The sequence below is a fragment of the Mus caroli genome, chromosome 5, assembly GCF_900094665.2.
Source record: "Mus caroli chromosome 5, CAROLI_EIJ_v1.1, whole genome shotgun sequence".
Taxonomy (NCBI): Eukaryota; Metazoa; Chordata; class Mammalia; order Rodentia; family Muridae; genus Mus; species Mus caroli.
Genome location: NC_034574.1, coordinates 101639475 through 101651981, shown reverse-complemented (window position 1 = coordinate 101651981; position 12507 = coordinate 101639475). Strand labels below are relative to the sequence as shown.

The 12507-nt window shown below is 41.7% G+C and overlaps 1 protein-coding gene and 1 long non-coding RNA gene across 2 annotated transcripts in view; one reads left to right on the top strand and one right to left on the bottom strand.

The window, feature by feature from the left end:
* Nucleotides 1-228: 228 nt before the first annotated feature.
* Nucleotides 229-12507, top strand: part of Rnf212 (ring finger protein 212) — a 41562-nt gene continuing 29283 nt past the window's right edge. The window contains exons 1-2 of the mRNA XM_021163699.2: nucleotides 229-376; nucleotides 4900-4961. Coding sequence (XP_021019358.1) covers nucleotides 268-376; nucleotides 4900-4961 — 171 coding nt within the window. The 5' untranslated portion in view covers nucleotides 229-267. The remainder of the gene's footprint in view (nucleotides 377-4899; nucleotides 4962-12507) is intronic.
* On the bottom strand, nucleotides 6579-10583 carry LOC110295219. The gene is made up of 3 exons (XR_002378028.1): nucleotides 10491-10583; nucleotides 8374-8524; nucleotides 6579-6869 (listed from the first exon to the last, which is right to left on the bottom strand). It is a non-coding gene; the product is annotated as an uncharacterized LOC110295219 (long non-coding RNA).

Below are 12507 nucleotides of genomic sequence, written 5' to 3'. Positions count from 1 at the left end.
AGCCACTGTCCTTGCCCCATATCGCCAAGCTTTCCTCCGCCACCAAGAAGACTGCCTTTCTTTGCCTCAGTACTTTTGGCCCTGGCTTCGCCCCCCCCCCCCCCCCCCCCCAGGATTGGTTCTGTATCGGTTTGGGCGGGAAGGCGCGGTCTTGTACGCATGCGCTGGAATGAGCGCAAGCGCAGAGCAGCCTTTCTGAGCTGAGACGTGCGTCCGTACGTCAGTGGCCTCGCTGGCCTCGCGCGAGTCTCACGTGGGTTCCCGGTCATGGCCAGCTGGGTGTTCTGTAATCGCTGTTTCCAGTCGCCGCACAGGAAGTCGTCCTTCAGCCTGACCAGCTGCGGGCACGTGTACTGCCACTCCTGCCTCCTCAAAGGTCCGCGCAGGCCGGGCGGGCGAAATGGGCCAAAAAGGCTCGCTGGCCAGGGCTCACAGCGTGGCTTCACTCCCGTGGGTGGGACAGAAGCGAGGAACCTCAGTGGGTCTGTGCAACTCCATGACCACCAAACCCCTGCAGGGAGACGAAGCAGGAACTCCAGAAAGCCAGCTGCATATTTCGCATCTGGTGGGAAGCTAGTTTGCAGCAGTCAGTTAACCAGATGTGAATATTGTTGCTGTTGAAGTAAAGCCTGGAGGGGGGGGAGGGGGGGGGGGGGGGGGGGGGGGGGGGGGCGGCGGGGAGCCCGCATGCGTAGAGAGCAGTGGGACGTGACCGACCTATTTAATTTGGCGAGTAAAGGGACAGGTACACCACCAGCCCTCGGAAAATTCTTGTAGACTTTGGTTTCATTTTGTTGCCCAGCCTTATCTTAATTCTCTAGGATTTTACGCACATTATTTAGTATGACCTTTATACACGTAGGTGCCACATTTATATGGAACTCTACTGTGTGATCACATTCCAACTTATTCATTCATTAGTTGAGCTAACATAAGTGGTTTCCAGATTTGTAAGTGGCAAATGCTGCTACTATGAAAACTCTGGCTATGTATTTGTTGAGTGTAGGTACACATGTGCAACCAGGGGTAGAATGTTTGGGTTTCTGGTGTATACTCTAAAAGGAAGTGGTTTGGGAAAGAAGAGGTAGGTGAGGTGGGCTTAATTCAAGGAAGCAAGGAGCTGAACTCTTTTGCTGGTGGATGCTGGACAGAGATCAGCCAGGATAAACTGGTAAGCTCATTTTAGACCAGTAGTTTTCAATCTTCTTAATGCTGCAGCCCTTTAATACAGTTCCTCATGTTGTAATCCCCAACTATAAAATTATTTTTGTTGCTACTTCAGGGTTAGAGTCCTGCAATGAACCATAATGGAAATATCTGTGTTTTCATGTGATCTTAGGTAACCCCAGAGGGGTCACTACCCACAGGTTGAGAATTGACACCTTAGACCCTGTTTTGTGTGAGCTCTCTAGGGAAGAAACAGGAAGTAGTCCTGAATGGGGAATCTGGAATTCAAAGGAGTCAGGAATGTTAATGGTGAATCAGTAGCATGTAAGTAAATGCCAAATGATTAGGCAATTGGAAAATACTACCTCCTTGGGAAATGTATTTTATAGATGGCAAGTAGACAGAAGAAAGGTGTTGGCTTAAGAAGGAAGTAAAGGTCTTGATGACCTAGATTTTCCCCTAAGGTCAAAGAATCGGTGTTTGAAAATATCTTATCACAGGGCTCCCAATGGAGAAGCTAGAGAAAGTACCCAAGGAGCTAAAGGGATCTGCAACCCTATTGTTGGAACAACATGATGTACTAACCAGAACCCTGGAGCTCTTGTCTCTAGCTGCATATGTATGGAAAGATGGCCTAGTCGGCCATCAATGGAAAGAGAGGCCCATTGGACTTGCAAACTTTATATGCCCCAATATAGGGGAATGCCAGGGCCAAAAGAATGGGAATGGGTGGGTAGGGAAGTGGGGGGCGCTATGGGGGACTTTTGGGATAGTATTGGAAATGTAATTGAGGAAAATATGTAATAAAAATATAAAAAAAAAAAAGAAAAGAAAATATCTACTGGGTCAGTGGTAGAAGTCACCAATGACTTAAAATAACCTAAAGTTAGAGTAGTAAAGATATATACCTTCATGGTTGTAAATTACAAAGTCCCAACACTGTTCTGTGTGACTAGTTTGAGGCCTTGGGTGGTACACAGCCAGGTGTTTCTGGTCCTTGAATCATGAGGTCAACATAGGTTCCAGTACCCCGAAGTTATTTTTCCAAAACCACAGGTACTGCATGTGGAAAGTATGTTAATACCAGAGACACACAAAAGAAGTCGGAGGAAAAGGATAGAGAGTTGTAGACAGAATCTTAACTTAGCTCAGTCTTATGATCCATGTTCATACAGTCTTGCTAAACTCTGGTGTATCTTCCAGACTTTTTCAGGTAACACAAATTTCTTAAATATTTACTTATTTTTAATAAGTGTTTTGCTTCCATGTATGTTTGTACACCATGTTTGTGCCAGGTATCCGCAAGGTCATTGACTCTCCTAGTTCTGGAGATACAGAAGGTTGTGAGCTACCATATGGATCCTGGGAATTGAACTCAGGTCCTCTAAAAGAAAAACTAGTTCTTAACTGCTGAGTCATCTCTCTGGCCCTTGATGGCAATTTCTCACGCACGTACACACATACACACACACACTGTGGGGGATGTCAAAGGACTGTCTGTAGGAGTTGTTTCTCTCCCTCCACCATATGAGTTACATAGATTGAACTCATGTCATCATACTTAGTAGCAAGTGTCTTTACCAAAGATGAGCCAGTTTGCTGGCCTGTGGTAGTACAGATTTTAAAAACAAAAAATGATATTGTATGTATACTATTTAGTAAACTTTTTATTGCTTACTAGGGCACAGACTACCTTCGCTGTTAATCCCAGCTCTTGGGACCCATACACAGGAGATCCCTGGGTTCTAGGCCAGACTGGTTTACAGATTGAGTTGTAGGACATCAAGAAACCATGTCTCAAGAAACAAAACAACAACAACAAACAAATACACACAAATAATCTTTTATTTCTAAGGTTGTAAATATCCTTCAGTTACTATGCCATAAGTTATTTCATTCCCTACTGAAAGACACTTATTTTGGCTCTTTTCTTTTTGCTGATTTTTCATTCAGGTCCTCTCTTTCAGTGTAGTATTTATTTTTAGTTGATGTGTAAGCAGGTATATATTAAATATGAGCCATTTGGCAGTGAACTACAAGGGATTTCCTCTCTGCCCCCTCTCAGTATTCCCCAGCACAATGCTTGCAGTTTGGTTTTTGTTTTGTATTGTTGTTTGGGGTTTTGTTTTGTTTTGTTTTGTTTGAGACGAGGTTTCTATGTAGTAGCCCCGGCTGTCCTGGAACTTGTTTTGTAGAAAAGGCTGGCCTCAAACTCATTAGATATCTGCCTGCCTCTGCCTTGGGAGTGCTGGGATTAAAGGGATATGCCACCCCACACCCCCCAACATCTGGCTAATACTTGTCTTTTAATGAATATGTTCTGTAATCTTTTACTGTGCAGCTCCTATTTAAGATAGTACAATAAAGCAACATGGAGTAAGAAAGTTAGCATAGGAACATGCAGGGCAAGAGGGTATTTGAATGGTATTTGAATGCCTTTATAAGAAGAAAGGAGAGGCTGGCAATGATGTGTCAGCAGTTAACAGTCTTTGCTGCTGAACCTGATGATCTGAGTTCAATCCCCAGAACCTACTATAAGAGCTGACTCTTGGAAGTGACTTCTGACCTTGACATACTTACATTTGGTCACCCTCAGCACCCCCTGCTGTGTGTGTGTGTGTGTGTGTGTGTGTGTGTGTGTGTGTGTGTGTGTTATGAGATAGGAAGTTTAATTATAAGAAATTCTTATGACAATTCTGCATTTTTACATAGGGTACTAAGGATGTCCAGGGCTTAGTAGCAACAGAAATGCTGTTAAGGGACCCAAGATGTGGTCCACATGAATGATGGGATAACAAGACTGGTTGGTGCTGAGAGCTAGCCAATGAGTTCACAGATTCAAGCAAAGATGGTGGTCAGTTTTATGGGGGGAAAGATAGTGAAATATGGGCAAGTCTTCTAGATCATCAGCAAAAAACTAGAGTGTAAGCAGGTAAATTAGTTATATGCTAGCTGGTAGACAGGTCTCAGCTGAGACTGGCTCTAAGTAACAGAAACTCAGTGGTGATGTAAAGGTAACCTTGAGTGGCATTATAGAGGCTTAAAATAGTTATTTTCATCTTAAATTGTTCAAAGTTTTAAATTAATATGTCACAAAACCAGATGGTGGTGTGTGCTTTGTACTAGTTGAGAGGCAGAAACAAGAGGATTGTGTTCAAAACCCTCCAGGGCAACTAAAAAAGCCCCTCTCAGAAAGGTTTTTTTGTTGTTTGGTTGGTTTTTTGTTTGTTTTTGAAGACAAAGTATATAGTCTTGGCTGTTCTGGAGCTCACTGCATAGACCAGGATCTCAAAGAGCTCCTTCTGCCTCTGCCTCTGCCTCTCTGCTGGGATTAAAGGTGTATACCACCATGCCCAACCTCAAAAAGAAAGTTTTTTAGGGACTGTTGCTAACATTTAATAGTAGAACACAGTGTATGTGAGTCCCTGCATGAAGAAAACACATATACATACTCATACCTGAATGCCCTGGATGTGGGGTGAGAAAGAAAGGATTCCATTGTAAAATCTAAGTATTGCTGACACTTGTGTATCACTCTTTGGGAACACATTTACAAAGCAGGAAAATAGATTATTGTATAAATTTTTTCATGAATCCACAGCTTCATTATTTAAGAACATGAAAACATTTATACAATGTGTAATCCTGCATTGTAACACAAAGTCTGTGTTCATACATATTTCACAACACTGGTCAGTATAATGTAACTAAACATTTGCTTCTCTCTGATAGGTAAAAAGAATGAATGCATAATCTGTCAAGTTCCTTGTCAAACAGTTCTACTCTCAAAACATGTAAGTTGGAATCTCTAGAATTTGAATATTCATTATAATATTATTTCCTTTTAATTTGGGATTTAACTCAGTAACTAGTATCTAAATTTTTCATTGATTTTTGCTAGATTAGCACTTGTAAGTAATAAAGCGTAATAGGATTTGGTTTTGTTGTTCTGTATTTGGTTTTATTGTTGATTGGTTTTGGTTGATTACTGTTTGTATTTTTTGTTTCTTTTTAATTTTGCTAAGCAAAATGCATTTATTGTGTTATCCAAGATGTCCCTAAATACAATATCCTTCTGCCTTAGCCTACTGAGTGCTGGCATTACAGGCATGAGCCTCCATACCATCAAGATTTGCTTTTAAACCCTCAGTATACTTTCCTTCTTAGCCATAGTTGGCCTTATGCACAGTTAATTGGATTGCACTATGGTCTTAGAAATGAAAATAGGTTAGATTTACTTAGTACAACACTGACTTCCTAGTCAGGCAAATTTGGTTTTTCATAAAAGTCATGGTAAATAATTAAGAGGGTTGTTCATAATAGAGGTTAAAGTCAGTTATTTGCTCCATGGGCTTAAACCAGTGCCTTTAGTTCTATCTATAAAATATGTCACATTAATTTATTTCTTGGTATAAACTTCTTATCAAGTGATTTGTCTCTTCTATGTATGTTTTCCAGATGTATATTTGAACTGCTGTTTTTAAACATCACAATTTTTTAAAAAAAAATACAACAGAGTTATTCAGCAACTCAGACAATATAGAAAGTCATAACGGACAATGTGGCAATTCCCAGATCCTGTTCCAAAGATGAAAACATGTAGGAGTTGGCACCTAGTTTATGTTTCTTATGTCTTTCATTTTCTTTGTATGGATTTTTTCCCAAATAATATCTTGTTTGTGGTACATATTTTTACAGGACTGCATAATATCTTACTGGTTTTTGTTTTGTTTTTTATACATTTTACACACTGCTCACTGCCCCTCTTCCCAGTCATCTCCTCCCAAAATCCTTCTCCCCATCTCCTTCTCCTCTGAGAAGGTAGAGACCCTTCACCTGGGTATCCTCCCACCCTGGCACATCAAGTCTCTGCAGGGTAGGAACATCCTTTCCCATTGAGGCCAGACAAGGCAGCCCAGCTAGAAAAGCATATCCCACAGACAGGCAACAACTTTTGGGATAGCCTCTCGCACCAGTTGTTTGGGACCCACATGAAGACAAAGCCGAACATCTGCTACATATGTGTGTGTTGGGGGAGGAAGCCTAGGTCCAACTTGTGTATGCTCTTTGGTTGGTAGTTCAGTCTCGGAGAGCCCCAAGGGTCCAGGTTATTTGACTGTCTGTCTTCTTGTGGACTTCTTATCCCCTTCAGGGCCCACAATCCTTCCCCCAACTGAAACACATCCCATGGACAAGCACCAATCCCTGACACTATTAATGATAGATACTCTGTTATCCTTTCCAAGAGCCTGTGGAGGGTATTTTTTTCTGGTTGTTTATTTGTTTGTATGTTTGTTCATTTGTTTGTTTGTTTGTTTGCCTTACACTCATTATTTTTACCAATTTCTGTCCCCAATTGCAAGAGTTTTTATAAGCATAAAGTCCTAAAGGTAGAAAAGTAAGGAGAAATATTTAGCTATTTAAAATTTTAATAGGGAGTACCTTATTTTTCTCCAAATATATCAGTTTCATATTCTACTGCTTACATACTGGTTACTAAATGTCATATCGTACTGTTTACAAACCTCTACAGCACTCCTTCCCTGGCATAAGGCCAGGGTCAGGCTGGAAAGGGAACCTCTGACCTTTCTCCAGCTTTCTGGGTTGAGTGTTTAGACCAGTTGTATCTTCTTTCTGAGTTGTGCTGGCTAATTTTATATCAGCTTGACACAAGTAAGTCTTCAGAGAGGAGGGAACCTAAACTGACAAAATGCCTTCATAAGATCAGGCTGTGGGACGACCTGTTGTGAGTTTTCTTAACTAGCAATTGTTGGGGAGGGCACAGCTCCTGGGATAGTGACCCTGGGTTCTAAATGAAAGCAGACTGAGCAAGCCATAATAAGCATTTCAGTAACCATCCCTCCATGACCTCTGCATCAGTTCCTGCCTCCAGATTCCTGCCTATTTGAGTTCCTGTCCTAACTTCCCTCAGTGATGGACTGTTACCTGGAAATGTAAGCAAAATAACCCCTTTCCTCCCTAAATTGCTTTTTGGTCATGGTGTTTCATCACAGCAGTAAATATATTTAAGCTGTTTGTTCCTTCTATGCACTATACTCTTTAATGTCTTGAGGACTGCTTTCCTGGAACCATTGGAAAGTTTATACCAAAGAATAAGTTAACTTGAGATATTTTATAAGTAGAATTAAAGTGGATCTGCTTGGATGTCACTCATATCAAATAGTCATGTTTCTTGAATGTGATGTGCCCTTGTTACATTTGTGTGTTTGAGACAGAATCTCTCTGGGTAAAACAGGCTGGCCTTGAGCTCACAGATAATCTGCCTGCTTCTGCCTCCAGAGCATTTAATCTTTAATTAAAAAAAAAAAGACTTTAAAAAGCAATTAATCCTACCTTTCCTGGCCTTTCTTTATTTCTATTTTAACTCAAAAATTGCTTCAAAGAATAGTTTTAGAGTTGGGCATGCTATCAACACTTGGGCTGAGGCAGGAAGATTGCTGTGGGTTCAAAATCAGCTTGGGCTACAGTGAAATAAAGGAAGTAATAGGGAGAAGAGTTGGAGGAAGCAAGATAGGAATATTTTTAATTTCTAAGTGATTAGACTTTAGCTCCACCATCACCTTTATGCTTAAATTTTATGTTATAGCACTGTGACCAGCGTCTTTGGTGTTGGGGTATTTTTTTTAAGTTAATCAGGATTTTCATTGTGGTTTATTTTTTATTGATTTTCTGATTTTCTTATTTTATGTGTATGGTTGTTGTACTTAAGTCTGTGTACCACATATGTGCCTGGTGCCCACAGAGGCCAGAAGATGGTGTCAGATCTCTCAGAACTGAAATTATAAAGGGTTGTAAGCCATAATGGAGGTACCAGGAATTGAACTTGAGTCCTCTGGAAGATCACCCAGTGCTCTTTACCACCAAGCCATCTCTTCTGCCCCTTTCATTATGTTATAATACATGGTAATTATGACTATTCTGTAGCTATTTGTAGAAAGTATATCTTCTTTGTTCTATGTAGGAGAAAACAAGCAAATGAACCAGTGAAGCTGCTCAAACTGTTGAGGGATTCCTTCTGCTCTTTCTTCCACACATCACATCCCAAGCCATAAATGTGGGCTCCTCCTTCAGCAGTCTTTTGTGAACCCATGATTTTGCCCATGGCTATATGCCACCACAGGCACTAATCCTTCCTGCTTTCCATTCTGTAGCCAGTGATGTACTTGTGTCTAGGAGATATCTCACCTTTATAAGTCTCACTGTTTAGGAAAAAGTTAAAGGACTCTTGTGGCTATACCTCTGGGACCTCCTGGTCTCCAGGTCAGCAGCTCTGACCTGGAGCTACTTATGTAGCAGGGTAACTCCATCTCATGTCTGGTCTTTCTGTTACTTTTGCCTGGAATGTTATTTCAGATGGCTAAAGTCTCTCACCCACAGCATTCAGGTTAGCTCTCTGTAACTCGCACCTCTATTGTTCTCACTTCAGACTGCTCTTCACTCAACCATCAAAATTCCTTTTTGAGCATATACCAGAGACCAAGCAATTGTACCCCTGATTGAACATGTGTAACTATGCTCAACAAATGCAAGAGCTGCAGTCAGAAGGCCTCTGTAAAGCACTCAGTGTGTGTCATTTGTAGCTAGACTTAAGTCTAGGAAGTGAGCTTCAGAGAAGTACCCTCCGATGGTCTCTAGTGTAGTTGGTTTCTTCAAGTCTGTTATATAAGCAGATTTTCTCAGACCAGCAATATGCCAGACTATTCAAGAGGTGGCCCTGGATACTCTTTAAGCAGATATATATTCATGTATTAATTTGTTTGTCATTAAAATGGGCCATTACTAGTTCACACATGAAATACAATACCAGTGCAGTATTAGATGCTTGCGAGATGCAGGGGGTGGCGGACAACTGGGCCTCTAGGAGGACACCCTCTGGTGACCTCAGATCAAAGCAGAAGGATGTGTTTGAAATTTGCCTCCCTGCAGGACCACAAGGAATAATGAATTTCAAGTGAAGTGTAACTGGCTTTCAAGCAGAGGTGGAAAGGAGCAACTAACTCTAAGGAGGTAGATGCTTAAAGATATTGGAAAATCTCTGCCTTTTAGACTCCAGGTAATATAGTCATGTCTGTAATGATAAAGACCAAAGTAAGGCAAACTCCTTGTGCTCCTTCACCTTGCAGAACTTCAGAAGAGACAGAAACATGGCTGAAAATAAAGAGGCAAAAGTACATAAAACATCAATGAGGGTCTAGCAAAGATCTTCTGAAGAAGATGAGCCCCTGAAGCTGTGTTCTTCTGTATCTGTGCCACTGAACATTTCTTCAATGTCTTACCTAGGTCCCGTTGTATATTGTACCATGATGAGGGCCCAAAAATGTTCCTTATGTTCCTAGTTCATAGGTTCCAGATCATATCAAGACTTGAAAAAAAAAAAGGACCAGATGTTGCCTGGGAACCTACGCAGTGATATAGTAGTAACAGTGGCAGTCAGAGTGTTCCACTGGAAGAATGCTTTGCTGTGAAAGCTGTGGTCAAAAGTAGCCTCCAACAATGGCTATCTCACAATGGAAAGGCTTAGAATCTGGTAGTTATTCAGTCTACAAGGCTGGATTTCTCAGTAGTCCAAATCTGGTTCTGTAGTCCTGGTGGATTCCTGAGGAGACACTGGCCATCAGTCTATGTAGAAATCCTGAAAAACCTGCTTCTAGTACTGGTAAAGAAATGTCTTAGCAACATGATAGATGAACTTTCCAGGAAGCAAAAAGCAGTTTCCTTCTTCTGTGTTCTTTTATCTGGGCTGCCATTAGAAGATATGGCCAAAATTTAGGGTAGGTTTTCCTACTTCAAATAATCTCATTATGAAAATGTGTTTCCCTTCCCCTCCCTCATTAGCAGTTTTATTTGTACTTAGTACCAAAAAAAATAAAAATAAATAAAAATTAAGGGACAATTGACATCTACCCAGCATTGACTATTTTAGCCCATGAATGTAGTGTGTGTTTTGTTCAAGTGCTCTCACACCTCTCAGTAAATTGCAAGTGTTTCTCCTTGGAGGTCTGCAAACTGTGATAGCCCTGTCTTTAGGTGACGGCTTGTTTAGAGAGCCACTACATCAGCTTTGAATATCATCTAAACATTCATTATTAGTATGTAAAAATGTGTTACATCATTGACTTTGCTAAAGGTCCTATTCTTCTAGAATATTTGCTTATGCAGTAGTATCTTAGTTTGGGTTTTATTACTGTGAAGAGACACCATGGCCAAGGCATGTCTTATAAAGACAAACATTTGATTGGGCTGGCTTACAGTTTTTAGAGGTTTGGTCTATTATCATTAAGACAGGAAGCATGGCAACATACAGGCAGACGTGGTATTGGAGAAGGAACTGACAATTCTACATCTTGATCTGAAGGTAGCCAGGAGTGTTGGCAATCAGGACCTCCCAAACCTATGACATCACATAGGCGACAGCGCAACCTACAAACCTGTTACCAAGACAACAGCTGCCATATTCCCAGAATCCACTTGACTCACCTCCCACCTTTACCTCCCACATTTTCCATGTAAATAAGGAGAACACCCCTCCCCCTCTCTCTTTTCACCTTCTCTTTCTGCCACCACCCTCCCCCACTTCCTCAATCAACCTCTCACACGTGGAACTGCTCGGGCCCAGTGTGCTGTGTTCAGCCATGAGCCTTCATTTTGGTGCTGAAACCTGGGGTCAAACCAGGGACCTGTTCAGATTTGAGCCATGATTTTAACACATCAAGGAGGAGACTGGATTAACACTGGGCAGAGTTTGAATATAGGAGACCTCAAAGCCTACCCCATAATGATATACTTCCTCCAACAAGGCCTATTCCAATAAGGCCACACCTCCTAATAGTGCCCCTCCCTATGGGCTAAGCATTCAAACACATGAATCTGTGGAGCCCAAACCTATTCAAACCACCACAAGTAATGTCTGCAGTCACTGGCAGGAACTCTGTGTAGTGATGTTTAGAAATGCCGACTACAGCAAGCACCCGTATTTCTCTCTTAACTTCATGGTCAGAATTTTAGACTTCTTTTTTTTTTTTCACAAGCTATGAATGATGGTTTATTTGCCTTTCTGGGCTTTGATCTTCCTCAGATAGATCTCCAGCTCCTTGCCTTCTAGCACATAGCCATCTGCTCTGCCACACTGGCCTTGTCTTGAGGCAATACGGAAGAGAAATTTGCCCTGCTAGAACTGCTCCTCTAAGAGACTGCTGATTTTTCCTTTCATCGTGTTTCTTTTGAATCTTCTTTGCTCATTTTTTGTTTAAAATCTCTTCCTCCTCAAGAGTCAGCTTGGCCCCCTTCTTGTGGCCCAGGACTTGTATCACTGCCAGTACAGTGTGCTGTCAATAAGCACAATGCAGTACTTCACCAGGGTCTTGGTGTGGACAAGCTCATTATTGAATGTGTTGTAGACAACACCAATGACCTTTGCTTTGCAAGTATAACACTCAGAGCCCCAGAATAAGTTCCCAACATCCAATCTCAGGGCACAGTACTTCTTATTGCCTCCTCCAACTCGGACTGTATATGCAAGAAGGGCCAATCTTAGTGGTAGCAGCAGGCCATCCCAGCTCATACTTAAGCTTCTGTGGTAAACTGCAAACTGGTAGCCCTGTCTCATAAGGCAGCACCACAGTCTTATGGTGCATGTGCCTCTTCTCCCAAGAGATGCTCATGGATGAGCACTGGCTAGAAAGAGAGGGTTTTAGGCTTTCAGTAAGTATGCATATACTAATTTGCTAAATGTATTTTTAAAATCATGAATAGTATATAATCAATATAACTATATTAATTATTTTTTTAATTTTTTTAATTAGGTATTTTCCTTATTTACATTTCCAATGCTAGCCCAAAAGTCCCCCATACCCTCCCCCCCCCTCCCCTACCCAGTCACTCCCACTTTTTGGCCCTGACGTTCCCCTGTACTGGGGCATATAAAATTTGTAAGTCCAATGGGCCTCTTTTTCCAAAGATGGCCAGCTAGGCCATCTTTTGATACATATGCAGCTAGAGCCAAGAGCTCCGGGGTATTGGTTAGTTCATAATGTTGTTCCACCTATAGGGTTGCAGATCCCTTTAGCTCCTTGGGTATTTTCTCTAGCTCCTCCATTGGGGACCCTGTGATCCATCCAATAGCTGACTGTGAGCATCCACTTCTATGTTTGCTAGGCCCCAGTGTAGTCTCACTAGAGACAGCGATATCAGGGTCCTATCAGCAAAATCTTCTTAGTGTATGCAATGGTGTCAGCGTTTGGAGGCTGATTATGGGATGGATCCCTGGGTATGGCAGTCTCTAGATGTCCCATCATTTTGTCTCAGCTCCAAACTTTGTCT